This window comes from Molothrus aeneus, chromosome 28, assembly GCF_037042795.1.
Source record: "Molothrus aeneus isolate 106 chromosome 28, BPBGC_Maene_1.0, whole genome shotgun sequence".
NCBI lineage: Eukaryota > Metazoa > Chordata > Aves > Passeriformes > Icteridae > Molothrus > Molothrus aeneus.
The window spans coordinates 3,631,791-3,648,426 of NC_089673.1; the positions used below are offsets into that span (position 1 = coordinate 3,631,791).

Consider the following 16,636-nt stretch of genomic DNA (forward strand, 5'->3'; position numbering starts at 1 on the left):
CTATAGAACTGTGGAGATCGACCCCTGTGGGGCTGTGGGGATTGATCCTATAGGACTGTGGGGATCGATCCTATAGAACTGTGGGGATCGGTCCCGGTGGGGCTGAGGGGATCGATCCTATAGGACTGTGGGGATCGATCCTATAGAACTGTGGGGATCGGTCCCTGTGGGGCTGAGGGGATCGATCCTATAGGACTGTGGGGATCGATCCTATAGAACTGTGGGGATCGGTCCCTGTGGGGCTGAGGGGATCGATCCTATAGGACTGTGGACATGGATCCTATAGGACTATGGAGATCATCCCCGTAGGGCTGTGGGGATGGATCCCTGTGGGGCTCAGCATGTCAGCCCCCACAGCAGTGCTGTGGGGATCAGCCCCTCCCCAGCGCCCGGTGCCACGGACAGGCCTCACACTGGTGGTTTACAAAAGAGACTTTATTGCTGCGCTGCTGCCTGGGCACAGCCAGGGACAGGTGAGGATCACCCAGGGGCCTCTGCCGCCCTGGCCCTGCTGTCCCGGCCCTGCAGCTCAGAGAAAACCCGCGTGAAAAAACGGCCTGTGGGCCCGCAGGAGATTCTGTGAGGGCAGGTGAGCTGTGGGCTCACACGGGGCTGGGAAGCACCAGCAGCCAAGAGCCAGTGCCCGGTGCCTCCCCACACCAGGAGCCTCGGGGCCGCCGGTGTCTCAGGGCTGCCTGCAGCTGGCACACGGAACCGACCGCTCCCACCTCCTGTGGGGAGGGAAGCTGTGGCAGGACCCCGAGGCTGGGACAGCACTGTTTGAAGGAAAATAATTCTTTAAAGGTAAAGCAAGTTTATATATTGGGTTATGTGAGCAGCAGCAGCAGCCTCGTGCTGGGGGAGCAGGATGGGGAATGCAAGGCTGGGGCTTGCAGCAGGGCTGAGTATGTAAGAGGCAAGCTGGGCTGAGCCAGGCAGAGCCCCCAAGGCACCGTGTGCTGCCTTCCTGCTGCCTCACTCAGGGCATGGAGTGAAGCTGCAGAAAGCAGGACACAGGGAGGAAAGCACAGGACGTGGGCATGGGCATGGGCATGAGCCTGAGCTGTGCCAGGACCCCTGCAGAAAGCAGACGCTCAGAAATGCTCAAGGTCCTGTGCTGGGCAGGTGTCAAGGCCTCTTTCTGATGGTCTAGAGGCTCACATGGCAGCAGTGCATCCCATATCCCTCTGGAAACAAGTCCCTAGCCATGGTGGCTGCTCCAGCATTGCTGCCTGGGTGTCCCCCTCTCCCAGGGCAGCAAGTGTGGGCCCCACTGCCTGCTGCCACCACCTCTGTGGGTGTGGAGGGAGCAGACCCAGCACCCCACCTCCATGCTGCTCCCTGCCCTGGGACTCCTCCTGGATCTCTGGCAGATCCCTGACCCATGTGAGAAGCCTGCAGCTTGCTCTGTTCCTGCCACAGCCCCGGGGCACAGCGGGGAGGAGCCGTGAGCCCCAGCTCTGTGACACCCCAGCTGCAGGGTGGCTTCGTGCAAAGGTCACCGAGTCCTTGGGAGGGCAGAGGAGCAGCCCCACCGGCCCCAGGCCAGCTCAGCTTTGCCATGTGCTGCCCAACAAGAGGATTTCCTCAGCTCTTCCCTCCCGTGCACCGGCTGCATCCCAGTTCCTCTGGTCCCCCGAAGGAGCAGCCGGGTTGGGTGCTGGGAGTCTTCTTGCCTGTGGAGTGGCTGCAGAGCCTGGCATAGGGGGCCAGGTGGTGTGGGCTGGTGGGCTATTGCAGGAAGCTTTCTTGACACCAGGTTTTTCTTATGGAGGACTCTTGAACTTTCAGCTGTACAGCTTCTTGGGATTAGCACTCTCCAGCTGGGTCAGGGCCCTGTCACTCAAAGCACATCTTCAGGTGTAGGGCAAGAAGGCTGCAGCAGGAATGGTCTCCGAGGGTGATTTAGTAGTGTAAGAAAAACAGTTCCGTGTTCCTAATGTTTATGTGCTAAAACTAAAATATAAAATATACCTTGTACAAAGCAGGCAGGGGATCGGCATCGGCTCTGCAGGGTAAGAAGGATGCATTGTGTACACTTCCCTGGGGCTCCAGGGCAGGGAGAGCTCGAAATGTGAGTGATTTTGTGTTCAGCTGTCATCCACAACCCTTGTGCTCTGCAGCCTGTCCTACTCGCTGTCACTCTTGTCCACCAGTACCGCGTCAGTCTCCTCTGTGATCTCCAGCAGGGTGTGCATGTCAGGGCTCTCCCCACGCATCAGGTCTGAATTTTCTCCTTCCTCTCCACCAACCTCCACCAGCTCTGTGGCTTTCACCTCCACCTCACCCTCTCTGATTTTCTTGACATGGAAAGTGAAGGGTGGCACTTTGTAGACGGCTGTCTTGGATCTGGCATAGATGGTGTGGTCAGGGGTGAAAGACTTCCTCAGTTTGTCCCGAGAGCTCTTCATCTTCTCTCTCCTTTCGTTAGTCACAATTTTAGTGCCCAGTTTGTTCATCCTCTTCTCCAGGTTGTGGCGGGTCTTCTCCAAGTTGTGGCGGGTCTTCTCCAGGTTTTCCTTGGTCTTTAGCTTAGTCTTTTCCATCTTCTCCTTTGAGAATGCCTTCTTAAAGTCATCCACCCTTTTCATGCCGCTCCTTTTGATGCGTTCTGCCCGTGACTCTTCGATAATCTCCTCAATCTCCACCTCCTCATCCGAGGAGAGCTGGACATGGTCCTCCTCCGCATGGTCCTCACCCACAGGGACCTCCTCACCCTCACCTTCCTTCTCCAGCTTTTCACCTTCCTTTAGGGACTTGCTGATGCTCAGTTTAGATGGGAGCTTCACTTCATCCTGCAAGACACAGAGCGGAGCCAGTGAGACACACAGACACCGGCAACCCTGGAGCCAGCCCGTCCTCCCTCCCACACATTGGCCTCCACCCAGCTAAACACACCCAGGTACCTCAGGCCTGGCCTCATCCTCCCTCACTGCAGCTGATAAAGTCATGGTGAGGAGGATCCGCTTAGGACTCTCCCGTACCAGGACTCAGGCACCAGCTCTGCTCACCCTAGGCTGGCTCCAAACTCATCTGTGATGCCAGAAGTATGGGAAAGGCAGCCCAGCACTGAAACTGGAGCCTTTTCCTTTTTCCTCTGTCTGTGTCACAGTCTTGTGCCCTCCAGTTTCATCTTTATCCTGGACCTGGCCCGCAGCTCCTCACTCCAGGGACATGTGGACCACCAGGACTGTGGTCTTCAGGATTCCAGCCTGGCCAGGTCCAGCTGTGACCCCAGGCACAGCACAGGGCTGCAGAGGCACAGCCAGAGCTGACAGTCTGGCCACAGCACCAGCATGCACACTCTGTCCTGGCCGTCCCCAGGCTGCACTCAGACTTTCCCAAGGCCTCAGGATCCAGATGTGGGGCTGGGAATCTCTTGGGATGCAGCAGGCTGCCCTGTTTTTCCTATTTCTCCACTGGGGAATAAGTTAGAGAATTTGCCCAAGTCCATATCTGGAGATAGTGGAGACAGTGGTCCCAACTCACACAGCCTGGTCTGCAAGGAGACACAGCTCTACTTGGATTCATTCAGCTTCTCCATGAGCCTGAGCCAGCCAAGTTCCTGATCCCAGTGGCAGAGGACAAGCATGTGCCTGGGAGAGGGGCACAGATCTGGAGTGGGATTGGTTTTCATCTGAGCAGCACATAGCATGCGTCCCTGCTGCAGTGATTCACCTCTCTGTTCCCAGGACAGGCTGGAAATAGCCCATCACTGTACAGAGCCTCACAGCTGCAGGGCTGCAGCTCACGCTCGGAAATTTATTGCCCAAGCAGTTCTAATCTACAGAGCTGGGTGGGAGAGGTGGGAGCTGCCAGGACCAGCCTGTCAGGAATCCAGCAGCAGCCAAAGGGCAATGTGTGGAACGGGCACTCAGCATGTGGAGCTGCTGGGCTGAGGTTTGGAGGAGAGCCTGGGCAGCAGGACAGCCGGGTGCCATTCTGAGCCCTGGGCAGGCAGCAGCAGAGCAGAGCAAGGATGGCATTCCAGCCCTGCACTGGAAATCAAGGGGCAGCCCCTGGTGTACCCCAAGTGCTTGAAGTGCGTGGCAAACGCTGGAACACCAGCAGTGATTTGCCTGCCCCTGGCTTGGGGACGTGGCCAGGGTGACTCTGCTGTGGCACCTCCCATGCTCTGCGTGTCACAGCAGCTGCACAAAGGAGCTGCACGGGTGCCAAGAGCCAGGACAGGGGGGTGGCCGTTCCCCCAGGCATGAGGAGGGGTGTTCCTGGTGCTGTTGTGGGACAGAACATCCCGGTCCCTGCTCAGAGCCGGAAGGGACAGGGTGTGTGCACACCCTCGCCCTGAGCACTGTCCCACCCCACACCACTGCCCTGCCTCACCAAGGTCACTGCCATTCTGTGCCTCTGGCCTGAGCTCCTGGAGATGCCCTCTCTGCAGGCATGGGTGCTGTCCCCAGTCCTCTGTGCTGTCCCCAGCCCTGCCTTCCCTTCCACCCCTGGAGAAGTGACACAACTCATCAAATATGTGACTCCAGCACAGCTTCACCTGCGTGAAATCCAGATGCTCTCAGCTGCTTTCTCATTTTTTCCCTAAGCACAGGTACTGGTCCTTGGGCCAGATGAAGTTCTGGAAGCACAAGGGCATCTGGAGAAACTTTTGTGAGCAGTGGAAAGCCAGCTCCGTGGAGCACTGGGCTCAGTGGGGGTGGCACAGGCTGCAGTGTCTGTGGTGAAAGCACAGAGCTTTCATTCTGGGTTTTCTTCAGAGCAGACAACTGTGCTGGGTGAAGCTCTTCACCCTCCAGATCACAGGTCAGGTCTCATACACTTTGTGGGGATTAAGGTGAAGTGGCCAACATGTGTTTTCTTCATTTGATGAGCCACTTCAGCAGAAAACAATACACACACTCTCCAGAGGGCCAGGTCAGTCCAGGGCAAACCCACATCAGGGGGAAGGCAGGGATCCTGTTCTCCACAACAACACCTGCCAGAGCAATCCCAGAAAATTCCAGGGACCCTGCCCAGCCAGCAGAACATCAGGAACTCCAGCCACTTCCTTCCCTCTGAGGCAACACAATGAGCCAGAACAAAGGCATCCCCCTCTTGCCTGGCACAGCTGTCCCTGGAAATGGGCCATATCCTGCAAACCCTGATCCTATCAGCCCCTTGTGAGCTCCAGAATATGTGTTTGCAGCAAGAAACACCACCTCAAACCTCCACGTCTGTCACATAAACAACAACCTTTCCTCACCTTTCCTTGTGCTACACCAGTATATCCAGCTCTTGACTGAATTTTCTGATGTGATGGGATGGGCTGGGCCAGCAATGCTCCCATCCAGCCTCAGCAGCGTCCTGCAGCTTTTCCCTCACAGCCACCAAGACATGGCCAGCAGCAGTTTTGGGTACATGGCACAGTGGGAGCAACAACCCCTCTTGGGGTGCCTGCAGCCCTCCCAAACCCTGCACTTCACCTGCAGAGCAGCAGCTGCCCAGCTCTGTGATCCCACAGAGCACTCTCCCTTCTCCCACTCTGCCAGCCCTGCTCCGTCCCCACAGCCCAGCCCAGCCTGGCAGTGCTCACAGCTCTGTCAGGAGGCTCTCATGGATCAGACCCAGAGGCACAGAGGGAGCACAGCCCTTCTCATACGTGGGGATCCCAGCCTCCCCCCTTGGGATTGTTTCCAAGAGCTTTTCTCCAGCTGTGTTTGGGAAACCCTTCATGTCCTGCTCCTGGTTTCTCTCTCTCCCCTAGGCATAATTCCTGCATTTCCCACCCTCAGCCCACCTCTTCCTCACTGATTGCTGGTCTGACCAGTAGATGACCAGCTGGGGACCACTGGAGGATTTTCAGCAGTGTGCTAAGGGACAGTCCCCAGAGTCCAAGCTCCCCTGCATTCAGGGAGCATTCCTGTGGGTTCAGGCACAGCACAGCTGGTGTGAGAACATCCACAGCTCTGGCACACCTTGATGGGGACCAGCCCGTTCTGCTGAGCATCCCTTGCATGTACCCACCCCCTGCACCCAGGCACTGCCCAAGAGCCACCAAGAGTCTCCTCCTCCCTGCCCAGGAGGTTTCTCCAGTGGGGAAGGGGAACTGCCTGGTGTGGGCAGGACATGCCTGCAGACACAGGCGTGCAGGATAATGGGACGTGACTGAAACAATCAAGAGCCATCCCAGGCCCATGGCTGGCTGCTGCACAAATCCCTGCTCTGTCCAAGCAAGGCACTATGCTCTCTGCACTTCATTTTACTCATGACTCATCCAGTTGAGCCACATTTTTAACACCAGGCATTCTATTTTTACTCAGAAAACACTGATCCTGAAGTGGGCGAGTCCAAAATCCTGGGTCTTGGCATCCCTGCCTGTTGGGGTGTTCAAAACCTGGCTCCCAATCAGCAGAGGCAAACCAGTTCTGTCCTCTCTGCTTGCATCCAACTGGCACAAGGACAGCGAGTAAACAACATTTTTCAGAAGATTTTGTTACCAGCAGCAGCAAACTCCGTGTACAGTGCAGAGCTGCACCCAGCAGCAGGACAGGGACATGGAGCCTGATTATCCCTGCAGCTCCCGGGATGAGCTGTGCTTTGGGAAGCTCCCTGGCACTGGGCCTGTCCATCTGTGGACTCTGTGGGCACCCAGAGGGGCCCCACAGCCAGCCCCAGGGGCAGCTGGCTGCCAGCTGCTCTGTGTCCTCCTACTTCAAACAACCCCGAGCTGTCGGATCCTCAGCAGTCTCTCCCCTGAGTGGGCTTTTATCTGACATTGTTTTCGAGTTCCCTGGCAGTGAGTCACCCGCGGCCCACGGCCATGGACACCAGCCTGGTTGCTACAACATACGTAAACACTTCCCCTGGCTGTATAAGAAGGCCAAGGAGACGCAGAGCTGAGCTGCATTCCCAGTCAGTGTGTAAGGAACTGAGTCCCAGCACTCCCAGCCGCTCTGCTCTCCAGTTGGAAGGTTTAATGGAAGGTCCTCACATGCACATGCAAATCACATCTGCAATTCATTTCACTCCCGTTATTTTTACACAACTGCAACAGCGCGGAGAGTTTGGTTGATGTTTGCAGCAGTAACATGCAGAAAACGACCAGCTCACATTCCTGGGCTCCGCTATGACCAAATCAGGCTGATCTCAACACTTTGTGAGCTGGAGCCCCTCCTGCACCCACCCCGGGCAGCACGGCCTGGCCCTGGCCTTGGGGAGCCTGGGGGAGGATTAGGAGGAGCTTGGGCAGCAAGCAGCCCTCCAGGTCAGGTCAGACTGTGCCAGAGAACAAGTTCTGCTCCCGTTTCCATGATAACTGCTCTGCTGTGCCAGGCCTCAGAGGACACTGCTTTGTGCTGACCTTCCAGCAGTGTCATGGGAAGGAGGATTCAGCTATTCCTGAGTAACAACAGCATGCATGAGAGGCACCCTGAACATAGCAGGGCTCAGCAGCGTCCAGATATCCTGCACAGAGGGGGCTGTGCTTTCCTCTCCAGTGCCTTGGTGGAACAGACCTTTTCTGTGGAGACTGAAATTGCTAGTTTGCTAGATCACAAAAAATAAAAGAGTCTTTTCTTAGATCTGACATTCTCCTTGAAAAGGAGAAGTTTTCCCTGGCAGCTTTGAGCAGAGACCAAAATTCCCAGACTTGGTTCACTCTCACCTGGCTCTTGGAATATTCCTGTGGCCATTCCCACTGGACAGTGCTGCAAACGCTGCTGGGTGACCCCCAAAGGGCAGCTGGAGCTTGAGGTGTTTTAGCCAGCAGCTGCACAATGACAGGAAGGCAACAGTGGCCTCTGTGGACTAAATGTTACATGAACAACAGCTAAAGTCACCACTCCAGTGTGTGCAGGACCTGACTCTGAGCAAGCAGCCCCAGGGACTGTGGCCAGACAGAAATGGGAGATGCTGCAGGGGCTGCCCAAAACATTGGAAGTTTATGTCACAGTTTGTGCTCTCTGCCTGTTTTACCTGTTTAAAACAACAACTTCAAACCATACCACAATCACAAACTAATGCTCACAAGAAGCCTGAGGAGGTTCCAGGGCTGCATTTCACAGGGAGAAATGGCAGCTCAAAGAACAGGTGGGATTTGCCCAGTCACAGCAGAGCCAGCTGCCCTTGGCCACTTGCCCTTTTTCATGCAAGCCACACAGCAGCTCCTCCTGAGGGAAAATCCCAGCTCCTCACACCCACGCTCATGCAGCAAGCACATTAGTCAGAGCAGGATCAGCCTTGGAGGTCTGAGAGCCCGAGGCAGCCTCAAGCAGGAGAGAAGCAAAGGCTCAGAATCAGCAGCTCCCAGAGCTTCAGAAGAGGTTCAGAGTGATCTTCAGGGGGTGCCGCTGATGAGGCCCTAAACTGCTGCCTCCTCCTGTGTCTTCTGCTGCCCTGGGCCTGTCTCCACGGGCTGGGCTCAGAGGGCAGTCCCTGGCGAAGACTCAAGGCATACCCGTGGCATCTTCTCGGGCTAAGATGAGGAAAACTGCATTTCAATGGCCAGGGAAAGGAAGCACAGTGGAAACACTTACCTGTTCCTTCCAGGAATCTGATTGAGAACAACAGTGATCCGGGTTAGCACGAGAACAGGCAGAGAGAAAAAGGCACAGGGGTCTGTTTTAGTCAAGGGAGAAGCCAGGAAGCAGAATTTGACAGAAAAGAGAGTCAGCAAAGATCTGTGAGATGGAAGAGTGCCTGTCTCTGATTCAGAAGGTCCCAGGAGACACAGGATCCCTTCTGTGGGTTCAGGCACTGCCACAGGGCCAGACTCTGCTCACAATCACAGGGCTTCAGTGTCACCTGTTGGGGACATGTCTCCCTTTGCTGTGGTGTAGCTGAACTCAGAGTTTGTTTGTAAATGTAAGATCATGAAAAAAAGGGGTGGTGTGTCATGGACATATTTTATGAAAAATCCTTTTGTTAGGATTTTTTCTCCTGAGAAGCTGAGAAGCCACAGAAATTAAATGTAAACAATAATTATCTTCTGCTGTGGAATGCAACAGGTGCATCTTTGATTGGTCTCATGTGGTTGTTTTTAATTAATGGCCAATCACAGTCCAGCTGTCTCAGACTCTCTGGTCAGTCACAAGATTTTATCATCATTCCATTCTTTTCCTTTCAAGCCTTCTGATGAAATCCTTTCTTCTATTCTTTTAGTATATCTATAATATATCATTTTCTTTTAATATAATATCTACCATAAAATAATAAATCATCCTTCTGAAACACGGAGTCAAGATTCTCATCTCTTCCCTCATCCTGGGACCCCTGCAAACACCACCACAGTGGTGATTTGAAAGCCCTGTGTTTATTGACTGAAGTGCAGAGGCTGCAGAGATTGAAGCAGGCGGCTGCAGCTCCAGAACTCTATCCGCTGCTTTTGTCACGTACTGACCTTACCCTAAAGCAGCGCCAGATAATTCCCAGCAGCTCCCAGATCTCTGCACCCAGTGACACAGCAAAGTCAGGCATGGCCTTGACTCTTGGCTTCCAAGGGTTGGACAAAGTTTGTGTCCAATAGTGCCAAGAGGTTCATGAAAAGAGAAGCCTCAGGCCTTATAGATGAGATTTTGAGTCCTGCTGTAAGAAGTCACCGAGGAATACTGCTGAGATAAAAAGATCTAAAATATGAGGGGAGAAAGCAAATCAGGTTGGGATTAGGTAAATGTTAGAGGGATAAATAATTCAATCTCTAGTAGCATCTCCCTGCCTAGCAGAGTCCTCCTAGCCTCTGTAATTCTGGCTGTTGTGCAATCTGCCTGGCACTTCTTTCTATCATATCAGGCACATCCAGTTACCCTGTGTTCTGGAAGCTGTGTCTGAAAAGCTGGATCTGCCTCATGAGCTGTGAGAAACAGCCACTTGGGACAGGCACCAGAGCTGGTGCAAAGGAAGGGAGGGAGGCTGGGGAGAGGAGGAGGCTGTGCTTGGAAAAATGCTTTTGCCTTCAGTGAGTCAGAAGAGAGGGAGAGCTGTAGGAAACAGAGAAATAAATAGATTGAGAGTGAAAAGGAGCTTTTTTCCCCACTGACAGTATTAAGAAGTTTTGATGCCATTATCAGTCTGTTTGTACCACTGGCTTTGCTCTCAGATCTGCCTGAGCTGATTGATGACTCCGGAGCTGCTCCTGAGCAGCAAAGCAGCAAAGATGGGGTTTGTATTACAGATCCTTTGCAGACACTGACATTTGCATCCTCACATAAAGCTGAAGACTAAACATCCTGAGACTTTTTATTCTAAATATTTGATTTTCCTTTACTGATACTGCACATTTTGTTTCTGCTCTTTGTCTATCTCACAGCTGGACAGTGGACCCACAATTCTTCAGGTGCTCTGTAAGTTGTAGGAGATCTTGCAGAATCAAGAGGACAATCCCAAATGGGACAAAAGAGGGCTAAGCCTGTTGCTGAATAGTTTATAAGTCATTGCTGTGCCTTCTGGGTTGTGCACATGAGAGGCCTGAGGGAGGAATTGGTGATAAGGAGGGCTATTACCTTGGGTTTGTTCTCATGATCACTACTCATCCAATCTAACCCTATCCCAATGGCTGGGCAGCCTCTGGCCCTTTGCTCTGGGACAATTTGTGACTGCACAGCTCAGCCTGGAACTATAATGGTGAAAGGATTTTAGCAAAGCAAACAGTTCTGGCACCAACTGCTTATAAATAATAGCTGAGCAATGAAATATTAATGCAGTTGATACTAGATTGCAACAGAGAAATCCATGCTCCAGAGCTGTATGCTGGTAGACTGGTAATCTGCACTAAAAGAAGTCCTAAGAGTCAGAGCTATTAACATCCTGACTTTTTTTAAGGCTCAGTATCCTCTGAATTATTATCTTGAAACTCTTACAGTTCCATAATATGCAGAGAATATGCAAGATTTTTGTACATCAGGATGTTCATGTGCTGCAATGGAGGCAGCACTGACAGGAGCTGCTTTTGGCTGGATTTGCAGTGATAGTGAAACCTGCTTTTTATTTTAAAGTATTATCAGAAAATGAATACAGTGGCTGCTGCAATGCAAATCCCTTCCCAGTGGGAAGAGGGATGGATGTTCCAGCACAGAGAGCTCTCAGCCACGTGAAGCCAGCTGGTTTTGCAGGAAAAGCACCTGGGTACGTGGTGCTGTTCCTATCCCAGTGCTGTTCCCCCAAATTGCTTTGGAAATTCCTATTTAATTTTAATGCTGGAGCTGGGCAGGCAGCACTGAACTGCAGGCACTTCACCCAGCCAGGCTGTCCCTCAGGGCTGTGGATCTTCCTGGCTCTTGTCAATGCTCCACTGCCATTAAACTCATCATGAATGAGTTTCTGAATGATTAATTTGAAACAAAACCATAGCTCAGGGCAGCTGCCATTCTGTTTGGGCAGTGGAGAAAGGCTGTAGCCCGGGGGCAGTGGGTTTGTATGCCCTGGGGTCCCTGCCCTGTGCTGCTCCTCAGCTCCCTGAGCTCGTGTCTTTTTCCACATTCTTTTGAGGAGCACAGACCCAAAACTGAGGCAGCTCAGGTCTGAATCTGTCACATTAATGAGTGGGTTTGAAATCTCCCCCTCCTCCTCTCCATGCACAGTCTCCCATCCGTATAAGGCCCACGCCAGCACAAAGCCAAGCTGGGCTATTTATATTTCCCTGCCCAGCCCTACCCACCCAACACTGCATGGCTGGGATCCAGGTCCCACCCTGCTCTCCCAACAGCACAGCCCTTCCCACAGAAACTCACAGAGTTTCCCTGAAAACCCCATGAAGGGCAGATGAGCCCCAAGGGAGCATCCTGATAGGACAGCGTGGGGAGCACACACTCACACCCCTCAGACAAAGCTGCTCTTCCCAACAAAAACACTGCACATCCCCAGAGCTCAGCCCACACCAGCCTCAAAATAAAGGACCAGCACAATTTAGAAATTCAATACTCCTTGTGCGTGCCGAGTGCTGCGGGGGTTTGTCCAGCTGTAACAAAATCAGCCTCTGGCATTTGCAGGAATAAGTTTAATTGTCAAAAAAACAGTTTGGAGGAAAATGCCAAGCTTACATAAACTGCCACGTGCTGCTCTCCAGCTCTCACAAAGTCTGGTTTCAGAGCAGTAGCTGCTTGCACAGGACATCCATTATTTAACCATGAACTGCAGTAACCAGCCCCATGTTGAGGATCCTAAAACCAGGAGATTTGGGACGAAGTCACTTTAGTTTGTTTTTATTAGCAACCACTCTCACGGAATTTTTTGGTGTCCTGATTTCTCTGAAAGACAGGAGCCCGGGACAGAGGCACAAAGGAAGCTCTGAGCTCTGCTCTGAGGCTGCTGAGCAGTGCAGGCACTCACTGACATCAGACTTTTTAGGAAGGTAAATTCTGCACTGAATGTCTGTACACACTGGCCTGTCAAAGCTCTCACCTCTGCTTTGGCTCAGCAAGTTTTCAAAAGAGAAAGATGGGGCAATTTGGAGGGGTATGGATATTTTTGAGTATTATTCTAAAGAATTTCTTTAATTCCCTACATTAAGTCTATACAAAAAACTCTTAATTCAGAGAAATCAAACCAGCTCCAGGCAAAATCAGCTCAAAGAGAAAAACAAGTGAGAAAACACAAGCGTGGACAGGACTGAGAGTGATGCCTGTAAATGTTCTGCTCAATACCTCCCCTCAGCCGGGACATGGGAGTGATATCCAGCCCTGCACTTTCTCCCCCAAATTTTGAAACCACCCCAGCAGATGTGCTCAGGATCATGCCACAGGTCAGGCTTTCCCTGATAAAAATTTGGTTTTCATCTCCTCCTAATCTACAGCGAGCACAACACAATTCTCACAGGCAGTCTGACTTCCCTCCGGGGTGCAAAAGTTCTTATTTGCGCTCCTGAAATAATCCCTCCACAATGGCTGAAACCTCAGGACTCAATGCTGAGAGAATAATCAAACATCAAGAACCAGCAAAGAGCTCATTTATCTGTACCTCTTTTATTTCATCCAACTGCAGAACTGTGCAATATTGAATCCTATTAGAGCAGGACCCTTGCTCTGCTCGGATCTCTCACCCAAAAACAGCCACGCTGCTGTAAAAAATCACGGAATTTTTTTTACATCTCCGAGGATGAGTTTATCTCTTGCTCTCCAGAAGAAAAGACTAATAAATCTTTGGACTTTTTGCCACAGCAACTGGAAACACACAGGAGTCACCCCCAGCTTGGGAAAGCAGCTTTCCCTGAGTCAGAGAGGAGCAATAATGTGCTCAGCACTGCAGAATTAATGACATGACCAGTAACATACCCAACAGACACTTTGGTAGGCGGGGGTCTGAGAAGTGAGACACCGAATTAGAGAGTTATTTTGTAATTATTTGGTTTTAACTGCAGATACGGTTAGGGAAGCACAGTGAATTGCTCAGTTAACCCCAGGCTGGACCCCAGAGCTGGATGATTTCCCTCCAGGGCCGGGTCTGCTCCATTCCTGTGGAAGTGCCAGCACGTCCACGAGGGCACAAACAGATCCATTTCACATAGTGCAAGCCCTGGAGAACTCCTTACCTGTGCTCTGTGACATTCCAATCACACTAAATTCTGTGCTGGGAAATCCTCCCAAATCCCAAATCATTTCTTCCCCTAATACCTCCATGATTCCTCAAGCCCCTGGCACAGCCCCTGGCCAAAGGAATCTTTCCAAGGCTGCCCACAGCAGCAGGGCCAGGCCCCAATCTTTTAGAAAGCTTTTTCATATTAGAAAAGAAACTTTGCTCAATATCAATAAGCCACAGCAAACCAACACAAACTACTCATGAAACACTGACCTGGAGATGTTTGGGATGCTTCCCAAGGACCTTGAACCTTGCCAACTTCCTACCTATTTCCGTAACTGACATGGAATGTTATGTTTAAACAATTCCCTCCACTCCTCTCATTTTGCAGTGGTCGTTGCTTCTGTTTTATTTTTCCACGGATAGACTGATTTACAAAGAGCTTGTAATAAATCCACACACACATATCTGGCTATAACTGGTTGTGTTTCCTGTATGATCTGAACAGGCTTTCAGCCCTTCAGTCATGATAAAACAACAAATGCTCAAGCTCTGAACCAAGAAATCCCACAGGTACGTGTCTGACCCCTGAGCCTGTCATGAGCCACTCGCCCTCAAACCCCACAGAAAGGACCATTCTCCCTTTTATTCTGCTTTTCTTCTCTCTCTTCCCATGATCAGCACTCGAAGCTTCTCCATTTGTTCCTAGCACTGGCTATTATTAACCCAGAGGCTTTCAGCTGTACCATTAACTGTTTCACTCACTTTTCTCCCCTGGCCCAACAGAAGAGTTTGCTCTAATGAAGAAAACTAACTCCAGGCAGGAAACCTGACAGAATCATGTTCCTGTCTCTCTCTCCTTGTTTAATGTTAAGTGAAAACTCCAGCACTTAGTGCAGGGGGTGAACATCAAGCAAACCAAAGTTGTTATTGGGACCCAACAGCAAGGAGGTTCAAGGCTTGCGGGATGCAGAAGAAGGAAGATGGGAATTGCACAAGCCCTCAGCAAAGGCTACCCGGGCACTGCCAAGCTCAAGGGGCTGGGCTGGATTTTCTCTGACAGCTCTATCTGCCCTGGCTGGACAGATTAACCCTGAGGCTGGGGTTACTATCACTTGTTACCAAATGCATGTCACAAATTTGAAATATCATCGGTCTCCACGTAGACGTACACATGGTGTCTCTTGGTAGAAGGCACGTTGGCAGATGGATTTCCAACACCCCCTTCTAGATCCCAGAGCACTATTGCTCTTTGTTGAGCTAAGCAGTTAAATCAGGTTATTTTGACACTTCACTTGGCTCATTGCAGTGAGTTCTTAGGGCTAGGAACTCACGACTGATCCCTACTTGCATTAAAATTCCTGTTAAATGGGACAACTCTGTCAAACTTTGTCTTAGGACACACAGAACATGTTAAATCACAAATGAGGTGACGGGGGACGCGCCTCAGCTTGGACTGCCAGAAAATCTGGGGAGTTTGGGAGAACATGCAGCGTGACAGGACCCTCAGCAAAGAAAACACCCACTAACAGGACGTAAAGACATCATGAAACACTTTCCTTACCTGATAGATCATGACTTTGAAGTTCCTGCGTTTCAGGAGCTCCGCTTCGTTGGCCTCCAGCTTCTTGATCTGCCCGGCTTGCTTCTCCAGGTTCTGCCTGACGGTTTTCACGTTGACGCTCACCTTGCGCACCTTCTCCAGCATTTTGTTGACGGTGTTGCTGGTGGTGGTGTGTGCCTTGGTCAGCTTGGTCAGCTCTCCCTGGATGCTGGTCACTGCGCTATCCATCTCCTGCTGCCTCTCCTCCAGCTGTGTTTGGGTCAGCTGGATCTGATCCACGGCCCCGATGATCTTGTCCAGCAGGGTCAGCACCATCACGCCGTTGATCTGGTCGGGTTTGATGGGCTCCTCGGGCGCTTGCTCCTCCGAGGTCTCAGAAACGGTGGGTGGCTCGATGATTTGCAAGGTGGTGTCCTCCATGGTGGCTGTCACTGCGGGGAGAGAGCAGGGAAAGCTGAGCCCGAGCCTGGGCTAAACTCCGCGCTGGGAGAGCAGCCAGGAATGGGGAGCGCAGCGAGCGAGAGGCTGTGCTGAAATTCAAATGGCACAGCCCCGCACGGCCGGCCAGTGGAACTGCCCTGCAAAATTTTCCAGCCTTGCAGCAGGTCATTGGCTGACTCCACCTCGGCTATAGAAAAGGAGCCGCTGCCAAATGCCTGCTGACCCACCCTTTTGAAATGATTAAAATAGTTGGAGGGGAGACGAGGGCTCTGCATGCAAACACAAGCACAGCTCAGCCAGGAATGCAAAGCTCTGGAACTGCAGCCGCTCCTGCTTTACTCTCAGTCTAAAGGCACTGAAGTAACAGGAGGAAAAAACAAAATCCTTTAGTGAACGACTCGGGAAGCTGCTGGGAAGAGAGTGGGAAGCAAGCAGCCCCATCTGGGCACAGCTGTGTGCACTGAAGGCTTTAAACAACTTTTTTAAGGTTTAAACAACTTTTTTAAGGTTTAAACAACTGCACATGCTGAAGTTCAGCTGGAAGCTCAGACCTTTTGCTAGTACTTACATTTGAGGTTTTTTCTCCAGAACTATGAGAGACTGAATTTCAGTATTTTAAAGAAATGCCACAATTTGAATTCAGCAGTTGCATCATGAAAAGTGGACAGGAATCTAAGATACAACAAGTCTGTAGCTTAGGAATGCCCCCTCCCATGTACCTGAATGTGCAGGAGGCACACATGGTACATGCAGGGTGCAACAGATCTCCAATCTGTGTGGAGATTTAACTTCTCTGAGTTAAAAATCTCTGCACAGATTTAACTCAGAGAAGGATAATTCCCTCCTGTGAGGCAGCTGGGCACTCCCCCTAAAGGAGCTCTCCCAGCTCTGCAGTCCTCGAGCCCTCTGCAGGTCCTGTCACCAGACTTTAAATGCACGACCCTGCTTGTAAACAAAGCCCAAATTACTCGTGGATTTAGTGGTAAAAACCCTAAATTATTCAAAACAGAGAGACACATGGAAGGTGCCACCAGGCCTTGCAATAACCCAGCTGCAGGAATGTGGAGAAGGAAAAGTTCAGATCTTGGGAGTGACCCTGGGCCAGAGCCTTCTCTGGTTCTGGGGTTGGGTCAGCCAGAGGGAGCCAAGTGCCCATGGCCAGAGCTGCCACTT

At 51.7% G+C, this 16,636-nt stretch overlaps 1 protein-coding gene across 1 annotated transcript; it reads right to left on the bottom strand.

Moving 5' to 3' along the window:
• Positions 1 to 417: 417 nt before the first annotated feature.
• Positions 418 to 15,572, bottom strand: CAVIN1 (caveolae associated protein 1). Its single transcript, XM_066567053.1, has 2 exons — positions 15,023 to 15,572; positions 418 to 2,795 (listed from the first exon to the last, which is right to left on the bottom strand). Exons 1-2 carry the CDS (start codon positions 15,440 to 15,442, stop codon positions 2,130 to 2,132), a joined length of 1,086 nt encoding a protein of 361 aa, XP_066423150.1. The 5' UTR covers positions 15,443 to 15,572; the 3' UTR covers positions 418 to 2,129.
• Between the last annotated feature and the right edge of the window lie 1,064 nt (positions 15,573 to 16,636).

Excerpts from the sequence above, each read along its gene's own strand:
- CAVIN1 (XM_066567053.1), bottom strand. The coding sequence starts at position 15,442 with ATGGAGGACACCACCTTGCAAATCATCGAGCCACCCACCGTTTCTGAG. Across the intron at positions 2,796-15,022 it reads TCAAAGTCATGATCTATCAG|GATGAAGTGAAGCTCCCATC; the intron begins GTAAGGAAAGTG and ends TGTGTCTTGCAG.